This window comes from Gekko japonicus, unplaced genomic scaffold (assembly GCF_001447785.1).
Source record: "Gekko japonicus isolate JY-2015 unplaced genomic scaffold, Gekko_japonicus_V1.1 scaffold3340, whole genome shotgun sequence".
In the NCBI taxonomy this organism is placed as follows: domain Eukaryota; kingdom Metazoa; phylum Chordata; class Lepidosauria; order Squamata; family Gekkonidae; genus Gekko; species Gekko japonicus.
In genome coordinates, this window is record NW_015173782.1 from 10,307 (window position 1) to 20,713 (window position 10,407).

Here is a 10,407-nt window from a genome sequence, read left to right on the forward strand (position 1 = left end):
ACACAGAAGTGTCCAAAAATTGATAATTGTTTGGCTGTGCTGTGATGTAAATTTAATGGATGGATGTCTCTCATTTAGCCAACTTAAGAAGTCCTCAAATTTGGATGAATCCGAAAATAAAAAGAATAAATCATCAATATACCTCTTGAAGAAAAAAATGTGTGTAAAAAAAGGATTATATACTGGATTCAAAATCCATTTCTGTTCGAAGGAAGCGATAAATAACTTAGCCACACATAGTGCAAACGCACTCCCCATGGCTACTCCTCGAATTTGAAAGTAGAAATCATCCTGGAACCTAAAAAAACTTTTGTCAAAAATAATTTAAATCTAGAAGAAAATGTGTGGGAGGGGTTAATAAATCCCTAGATTCCAAGACATCAGCCAAACATTGTCGTGCCTCTTCATGAGGAATGTTAGTATAAAGCGAAGTCACATCTAATGTTGCTAATATGATATTTTCAGGTACTTTTAAGTCCTCTATTTTGGAAATAAAATCCCTAGAATCTTTCAAATAAATTGGTATGGTTGTCACAAAGGGCTGTAAAAAAGAACAGAGATGGATTTTGAATGTCGGTGCACAGTATGCAATCCAGCTGAGTATAATATGGGCAAGTAGCGCGGCTGGTGCCAGAGCAGCCATTATGGGCAACCACACAATTATACTCCTGCCATGTGGCCTTAGTCTTCATCCTGCACTCCAATGCCACTCATTTGTGCCCAAGAGCATGCATCTCCATAGAGGCCCTCTCGAAAACATCTATACTTCTGTGGCAGGACTGAAACGCCTCCTGCACCTTTTCTTCTCCCCAGATTGCGAGCAGATCTAGCGTTTCCCTCTCACGCCACGAAACCCCACAGATGCCGACAGCCTTTGAATTGGAAGTCACGATTCCTGTCCTTGGTCAGACAACTGGAACAAGGAGATAATGGTGATAATGGTGTCTCCTCCACAGCGACCATTTACAAATGAACCTAGTCCTTTTTTTTCAAATATACCCATCCAGCTCACATCTGCTTTCCCAGTTGGTTGGAGATGGATCACAGCCACAGGCACTGGGTGGGTACAATGACATTGTGATTCTCTGATGTGTTGTTTGCTCTCAGGCGTGCGTGAGAACTCTGGGTGAAGAGAACAGAAGCTGCCGTTGCCCCCCACTCCGACTTCAGCCATACAAACCCAGTATGAATTAAAGATAATGTGGCAGCCATCTACTGTAAGCACATGAAAGCATATACCTTGAATTGAAAAAAATTAGCCTTAAAGGTGACAATGTTGGTGTTAAGCCGCTCGCTGAAGAAAGCAGTCGAAGAGTGATTCAGCAAGAACACAACTTTATTCTTCAACTCGAACACAACTCCAACACGGATCAACATCTGATAGCCAGAACAGCTTTCACATTGCAGCTGTCCTGCTTTTAAACATTCCCGGCTAATGTAGCCACACCCACTGTACACATATGAGGTTGCCGAGATTAATGTCCAATCATATTTGTTCCCGCTCAGGGAGCTTGCTTGAAGTGATTGGCTTGTTACTTCCTGGGCTAGCAATTCTATTGGATGGATTTGGATCCTAGCCCAGGACGAAGCTCAACATTACATTTCAGTTAGATGTTTCACAACATTGCATTCCAGGCAGCCTTGAATACATTACACAACCCTACCCCCCATCCCCCGCTGGTGGCCAGAGAGGGGACCTGGCAACCCTACGTTAAATCCAGGGGCCAGTCCCGGGTTGAACGAGGGGCTTAAATGGCACATTCAGCCATATGTGCATCGAATGTCATATAGAAAATTACCCAGTGACCTTGCCAAAGGACATGTGTACACTGTATGCAGATTGCTCATGTGTTCTCTATATAACCTGTGAACAGGCCCAAGGGACCAGTCGAAGGTCACCTGGCATGAGATACACATCAGCCCTAAACAAAGGAATACTCTTTGGGAAGAAGGAGATTATCAGAGACAATTTGCAATTGCGTCACAACGTTAAAACAAATAAAGGGGGGGGGTAGTGGCCACCACTCCTGCTGATGGGGAAAACATTGGAAACATAAGCAAACACCTGGGGAGGCAGCGGTGTTCACAAACTGCTTACAAATAAAAAAACCCTTCATAATAAATAAGCCGCCCAAATAGCAGCATGTTGCTTAAAGGGCCCAAGATGCTGTATTGACATCACATTGTAATGAAATAAATATCACTTACGAAAAAAATCAAGATGACTTGGGAAAAAGGAGTGGATTGGGGAGGATGATAGGGGAGGATGATGGGTGTGGTCAAACAACACTAATGGAGGAGGTGACACCATACGAGGGTGGGGTCAAGGGAGGAAAGTGAAAGCGAATGCTGGGTTCCCCACCAAGAAACTGCGCACAAGAGATCAGAGGCAAAGGAAACTTTGCTTAAATCCAGAATTCAGGAAGCGCATGTCAAGCAGCAGGAAACTATGGATTGGCTTCCAGTAAGGAAAAACCTATTGCAGAACAAACTGCTTTATTTGCATATTTAAGAACTATGACACACCGGTAAGCACTTTTGTGGAATCAGTCAAGGCATTGGGATATGGGGACTTTCAGGGAAAGGAAAGATGAAAATAAGAGCCCCCACATAAGAGCCCTTGGGGGTCCCCCAATTATTGAATATGATTTTTAAAAGAATAAAGAACTGCAAAAGCAAAGCTACCCAACTGGCTGGATTCTCAGTATTCCCATGGATTTGATTTGTCTGGGGTCCATTTAGTCCTCTAAGAGGTTTCATTTATGTCTATCTTGAGCACATTCTAATAACAGATGAACAATATACTGTGCATGGACCATAAACAGCATTTACAAAAAAGTGATAGATCTGGTTTAATAATAAATGCACAGATATCAAGCAAAAGGTGGAGCAGAAATATGATCTTTTCCCAGATTGATCACTAGATGTCACTACAGTTCAAGTAAAATTCATTGTTTTATTTCTTTACCTTTATCCTGAGGTAAAATACTGTGAATGTAGTGAACTAAGCCTCCCAGATTATTCATTGAACTAAATTACTAATTTTACCAGGCATGTTTAATTCAGGAAAACTCTTTGCTTTGGGGAAGAAGCAAATGGACACCAGGATATATCACCAGGACCCATGGCATCTTATTTTTTCTTTGGCTGTGAGAGAAGATGGGCAAAGAGACGACCTTGAGCCACACGGTGAATACCTCCCAATGTTAGAGTGAAGAGTGGTAGGGATCTGTCACCACTCAGAATCCATTTCTACTGGCATTCTTAGGACACTCAGAATGCATATTTCAGCTATGAAACTCTTTGAACTGCAGGGCATTTTACAAGTGCAGCAGAACTTCCATTTCCAAAATAATCTTCCTCAGGATCTTTTGTTTTTTTTTCTATGGCATCCCTATAGCATTTGGGATGTCATGTCAGTCCTCAGACCCAAATAGCAATCACTCTCATGCAGGCCTGTAGCCAGAAAACTTTTGTTAGGGGGAAAATACCGGGAGAGGGAGGAATGTGCCTGACATACCTGTGTGACCCAGAAGTGACATAGGCATGCTGGTGACACTGGGAGGTAATGCTCTGGGGTTTGGGCAAAACTCCATGGTAGAAATTAGCTTCTATCATACCGTTTTGCCCAAAAACCCAAACATCTCTGCCAGGTTTTCCTTGCCGCTCCTCTTACTCTCGAGAAGCTTGTCCAGCTCCCAGTCCTGCTCTGCCACCATTGCACCACTTAAGCCGGCAGGAAGGAAAAGAAAGTTGGGCCTAACTTGACGGGCCGGCTGTCCAGGGAAGCGTGGACAGGAGGGGAACGCTGCACTCATTCACCTGCCCACCCGACTCTCTTTCTTACTCTGCTTCCAGGCACGGAGGAGGCAGGCAAGGCAGGGCAACGGGCGAGCTCAGCAGGCTAACAGCTCTACCCGCCATCCACCCTGCTTTCTGGGACTCGTGTGAATGGCTCCCACTGCTACCCCTGCCAAGCCCAGGCAAGCAGGCAAACCCTCGAGGGTGCTTGCTCTCATGACTTCACCTCCTCAGGATCCGGTTGGCAGGGCAGTGAACCTACACAGGTATGAAGGTCATCAAGTCAGTTTGCTCTCTGTGCCTTGTTCGCTCAGGCAGGGCTTGACAAATCCCAGGCACCAGGTCACCATGGCACCTAAAAATACCATTTTGCCGTAGGGTTGCCTGTTGTCAAACTCTGCCTCGTTTGCCATAGTTATGGGGGGAAATTTCTGAGGGTGTGTGTGTGTGCGAGTGTGAGAGTGGCACCATTGTAGCGGCTACTGTAACTCTCAGAGGTCATTTCGTAGAAAAAGATGTGCAGGAGCTCATTAGCATAACTCATTAGCGTAACTTATTTACATAGGCCACACCCCCTGACATCACCGGAAGTGTGTCAGAAGGCAACACCCACCGCTCAGGCTCCACTGGACTGTTTTGGATTGCTAGCTATTTGGGGGGGGGACGTGCAGATCTGCCCTCGCAGAGGAGGGAGAGCTTGTACCTGAATAAAACTTGGTCTTAAAGGTGCCACTGGCCTGTTTTGGGCCGGGGGGCGGGCTCTGCAACTTACCTGGCTGCTTCTTGCTCTGACTGAGGGCTGCTGGGAGCAGGGGGTGGGGCTTGTTGTATGTGTCCGCCCCCTGGGCTCTTTACTGCCGGAGCTCCGCTCCTGTGCGCTCCTGCAGGAAATGACCCCTGGTAACTCTTCCCAAGACCTGCCTCTCCACGAAGATGACCTTGAAACAAACTCTGTGCTAGCCTCGCTGTCTTAGATAACGGGACTGGGAACTTATAGGTGGGTGTAGATGCTAACAGCTTAGGCAGGACAGCTGAGTAAAATGATTGGATGAACCGGGGGGGGGGGGCGGGACCCACATTTGAATTGTCTATATCTGTATAGGTTACCACCAAAAACCTGAGTTTTGACACAGTACTATTTTAACCTGGCTCATGCTGATATTTCAATGAACAAATCACTACCAAAGAGAGTGTTGTTGGGAATCTCTTCATCAGGAGTCTGACACCAGCCCGTTTTGGAGAAGGCAGTGGGGGGAAATATTTTTTTAAAACTGTCTAGGCTGATAGTGTGATGTTAGTTCTGGGAGAAACCCAGAAGTGATGTCAAGCCACTCTAAGAATCTTTTAAAAACTATAGTTTTACCATAAAGTTTCTGACCATTCATAGAGAGGTTTGATGTCACTTATGAGGTTTTCCTGGAACTGATGTCATGCTGTCACTGATGGCTGCCCCCCCCCATGTCCCTATCCCTATCCCCGTCCCCACCCCTGCTGATTGCCAGTATGGACCTGGTAATTCTATATGTGGTGCCTAGCATTTTCTGCAGTTTTATCATAGAATCATAGAGTTGGAAGGGGCCATACAGACCATCTAAGTCTAGGGGTGGCCAAACTTGCTTAACGTAAGAGCCACAGAGAATAAACGTCACATGTTTGAGAGCCACCAGACATGAAAAATATTACGCACACATTTTTATTGAAAAATATACACATTTGGTATTTATTAACATTAAATGAGACTGCCAAAAATAAAAACTAAAGGGGTAAAAACTGATATTGATAATGATATTTATTTGTCCAATGATATTTGTTTGCTAATGATATTTGTCTAAGAGAGAGAGAAAAGGGGAGAGAGAATGAAAGAGGTGGGGAGAAAGAGAGAGGGAGAAACAAAGAAATCTAGTAGAGGGGGGTGGAGGAAGGGAGAGAGGAAGAAAGGGAGAGAAAAAAGACGAAGACAAAGTAAGCAAATAGATGGGGGAAGGAAATGAGAGAGAAAGAAACAAAGAAAGCAAATAGATGGGGAGGAAGGATGGAAGGAAGGAAGGAAGAGAGAAAGAGAAGGTGGAAAGAATGAAAGAGGTGGAAAGAAAGGAGAGAAACAGAGAAACAGAAACAACAAGAACAAATAGACGGAGGAGGGACGAGAAGTGGAAAGAAAGCGACTTTAACTTTAAATGCATCCTCCAAGTGCATTTAAAGTTAAATTGCTTTCTTTCTCTGCTCTCCCCCACCTCAAGCCTACCCAGGGAGGGGAACACTGCCAGGGGAAGGGAAGACCAATCGGGGAGGCATGCCTCTCCTTTGCTTCCCCAGCCGCCCTGCCGGGAGCCACACAATATGTATGAAAGACTGCAGTTTGGCAACCCCTGATCTAGTCCAACCCCCTGCCCAATGCAGGACCAGCCTAAAGCATCACTGAAAAATATTCGTCCAGCCTCTTCTTGAAAGCTGTCAGTGAAGGGGAGCTTACCACCTCTCTAGGCAGCTGATTCCACCTTTGAACCACTCTGACCGTGAAAAGGTTTTCCCTAATATCCAGCCGATACCTTTCTGCATGTAATTTAAACCCATTGCTTTGTGCCCTATCCTTTGCTGCCAACTGGAACAGCTCCTTGCCCTCCTCCAGATGACAGCCTTTTAAATATTTAAAGAGTGCAATCATGTCCCCCCTCAATCTCCTCTTCTCCAAACTAAACATTCCCAGGGCCCTTAGCCGTTCCTCCAGATGCCTGATCATCCTTGTCGCTCTCTTCTGCACTCTCTTGATTTTGTCCACATCCTTTTTGAAGTGAGGCCTCCAGAACTGCATACAGTACTGTAGTGTCTTTCAGTACTCTAGTATTGTCGTTTCAGTGATCCTCAGTAGAAGTACAATGTTATCATTTCATTTCAGAATACGTTTTGCTGCATGACCTAAAGATACATGTGCATGAAGTTCTTGTCCTTGCTTGTTAACTTTATATGTTAACTTTCCATCGTTCAGGTGATGGTAGATGAATTCGTTTCCTAACCACTTGCTTTCTAAACTGGCTCTAATATTCAGTGAAACAGATTTTTAAAGCAATAGTGAAGTTATGAGAAATTGGGGAGAAGTTAGGTTAGGTTTAGAAGTAAGCTTTCTGTTGTGGTGATGACAAACATGGTTACCCTATATTTATTAATATAATTGTGCCACAGTTTGATTGTTGTTGTTTTTTAAATTATGAGAAACTGTGAAGAGTTTAGGATCAGGTTTTGTGCTAACAGTAATTAGAAAATATGGTCATTAAAATACAAAACCCTGAAGGCTGAAAAATGAGTCTGGCTCCTAAATTTTTCAGCTTGCTCCTAGAGCAGTGATGGCGAACCTTTTAGAGACCAAGTGCCCAAGCTGCAATCCAAAACCCACTTATTTATCGCAAAGTGCCAACACGGCAATTTAACCTGAATACTGAGGTTTTGCTTTAGAAAAAACAACTCATGCATTAATTTAAGATGATCCAAACAAAGTAAGGAAAGCAATCCCAAATGCTTTCATTTACTTAAAATTATTTGGCAGAGAATTCGACACTTTAATGACGGTCTGGGCCTGGCTGGGGCGATGGCACACGTGCCCACAGAGAGGGCTCTGAGTGCCACCTCTGGCACCCGTGCCATAGGTTCGCCACCACTGTCCTAGAGGCACAGAAAATTTGTCAAGGCCTGACAGGGACTAGGATGTAAAAAAAATTCTGAGGTTACTAAACTTCAAAATGGAATATTTCTCCCAGTCACATCCCAGTCCTTGCCCTTGTTAACACTGACATTTCTCTTCTGGCTTCTTCCTCCTCCTCTGACAACTGCTGATTGACTTTCTATGAATGACCTTGATGCCGTCCCATCCTTCTTGCAGGTCAATTTCTTTGTTTCTCAGAGCCTCATAAATGGCATTGGTCATGGTATCAAAAGCCAAATCCACATTCATGTTCTCCTTTGCCGAGGTTCCAATGAAGCGGGTTCCCAGACAAGTGGCCATCCCTTCAGCTTCCTCAATGGAGACTCTGTACTCTGACTGAAGGTCACTTTTGTGTCCAATTAGGAGGAAAATTACTTTCTCCATTATCTGGGCAGTAGTCACTTCATTGTGCCACTCAAAGATGTTCTCAAAGGATCTACGATTGGTCATATCAAAGACCAAGAACACCCCCACCGCATTCCGATAGAAAGACCTGGTGATGGATCTAACAACAAAAATAAAAAAATAGTTAATCAGACTTTCACAAGATTATGTAACCTTTGTTTATGCATTCATATTAATATCAGACATTCATCTTCAGGCATTGTCCACATGGCTTCTTGCCTTCCAGATGTGAATCTAGAATTGGATGCACTTTATTCAAGATTAGAATTGCCCCTTGCTTGCTCTTGAGATTCTGAGGAAGCATGTTCTGACTGTATTCAGAAGCCCATTGGCACTGAACAGGGGCAATGATAGACCAGAACAGACATTTATGTTTCAGTCATTGAACAACTGGCATTTCCTCTCAAGTTCGCTGACTGCATAGCGGAGCATATGACACTTAGTGGGAAAGGAATTAGGAATCCTGGCACAGTCAAGTGTGGTTCAGTGTGCAATGAGTCAGACTGATGAGAGCTGGGTTCCAGTCTCCATTCTGCCATGACACTCACTGGGTGATCTGAGGCCAGTCACTCTTGGACTAATCTACTTGACAGGGTTGTTGTGAGGATAAAAAGGGAAGGGGAGAAGAAAATGTATACTGCCCTAAGCAATTTGTAGGAAGAGTGAGATAAAAATGTGATAGATGGGAGTGATCCAGCCCTGTGCACTCAATGGAGCCCACGCAGGGAGATGCCCACATGGAAAAAAATTGTAATCTGCCTAAGGTCTTGAGATGCTTGGGATAAAGGCAGGCATATATTAAATGAATGATTTTAACTTTGAAATCTCACTCCCAAGTGTTGTCCTCAGCTAGAGCATTAATAGGATGCAAATTCCACAGACGCCAAGTAATGCAAGCTTTATGAGCAAGGCATGAAATCACATGGAAATCACTCCCTGGTCAAAATATCTAACATTTATATACCGCCTTTTCTCTTGGTCCAAGGCAGCTCACAATAATAATTAAAACGTCCCCAGCTAAAACCAAAGATAAAATAAGCCCCAAATCGCTCCCCTCTCTGTCCCTTAAAAGAACACAAGTAGGGAAGGCCATCACTTTCGTGGAAGGTAGCAGGAGTTGACGTAACAGACGACAGCTTCTTAAATGGGCAGTTCTATGTGGCCTGCTCCAGAGTGAGCTCATCAAGCAGCCTGGTGATCCTAGCACCTGAGGGCAGAACCACCAGTGTGGTCTAGAGAGGTCCTTCAGCAGAGAGAAAAAAAGTACGTATGTCTCACTTCATATCTTACACTACAATCTTCTCTGTTAGGATTCCTACAACAAATGTCACATTTCAAATTTCACATTATCAGTATTATAACTGGATTTACACAACTTAAATACCGTAGCAAAGGACAGGTAGCAGGCTAGTATATATATATAAAAGAAAGTCCCCTCACTGTAAAATCAACGCCCAGGCCTAACCGCTGGACCTAAGACACACCAAATTTGGGGAGAGCGCTCCTACCATGGCATAGGTGCTCGCTAAGAAGCGATTTTTAGAAATTCGACCCCTAAGTGGGTCAAAAGGGGGGAAATGTGCTCCCCCCATTGATACCTATGTGACTGCCAGGCAGCTGCCTCTCTGCATCCCCCACTCTCTGATTGGTCAGCTGCAGAGCTCAGTGTTCTGAAGACAACTTGATTCTGAAGAACACTGTGGCAACACAATCAAAGAAGGCAATTCTTGGACCAAAAGTCTATACTTTAGAACCACTGGGCAAGTGATTGCACTTTTAAATATCTCGTTTGCATATTTATTCTGTGCCTGGTGGCTTTATTCTGGAAAAACTTGTTTTCTGGTCCATATTGAATTTATATTTTGTATCCATTCTGATTGTGTCTATATGAGTGCATTATATTTTTATAGCCATCTTGCCACGCAATTGTTTGACCTCTAAGGAAGGCCTATGCAGGCTGAAACGCGTCAGGTCAGGTTTTTAAAGCCCGTGTGTATTGGTATGTTATTTGTATATTTGATGTGAATGGGCCCTTAAATATGTTTTAAATTTGTACTTAATAAATACATGTAGCTTTTTCTATATATCTTTTACATTTAGTTTTTATATTGGCCCTCTTTTTCACATTTTACTAACCTTTGTTAGGTTCTGAATTTTAGTGTTAAGGTTCAGTTTTTTGCCCTTTCTGTCCCTGCTAGAGAGAGTTCCTTCAGTAGAGAAAAAAGAAAAAGTAAGGACTTCCGGTCTATGGAACAGCGATGGCTGACCCTCTCCCCACAACGGGGAAGGGCGAATCGCACACCAGCAGCCTGGAGGGGTGCCACCTCAAGTGACACCCCCACGGAGCCTTTGTGATAGGCTCCAGGCCAGGGGGCTTTTGAGGGGTAGTCTCTTCGACAGCGCAATGCCGGAGAATTGAGGCTTCCCTCCGCCCCGAAGGTCCCGTTGCTGAGTGGCCTTCAGGCACAAGCTGGACTGACCGAGAAGCGCTGGAGATCGAGCGG

General features: G+C 44.3%; 1 protein-coding gene across 1 annotated transcript in view; it reads right to left on the reverse strand.

Moving 5' to 3' along the window:
- Nucleotides 1-5,095: 5,095 nt before the first annotated feature.
- The window catches only part of LOC107120768 (ras-related protein Rab-39B-like), a 15,396-nt gene continuing 10,084 nt past the window's right edge, over nt 5,096-10,407 (reverse strand). The window contains exons 2-3 of the mRNA XM_015423536.1: nt 7,649-8,003; nt 5,096-5,134 (exon numbers count right to left, since the gene is read on the reverse strand). Coding sequence (XP_015279022.1) covers nt 5,096-5,134; nt 7,649-8,003 — 394 coding nt within the window. The remainder of the gene's footprint in view (nt 5,135-7,648; nt 8,004-10,407) is intronic.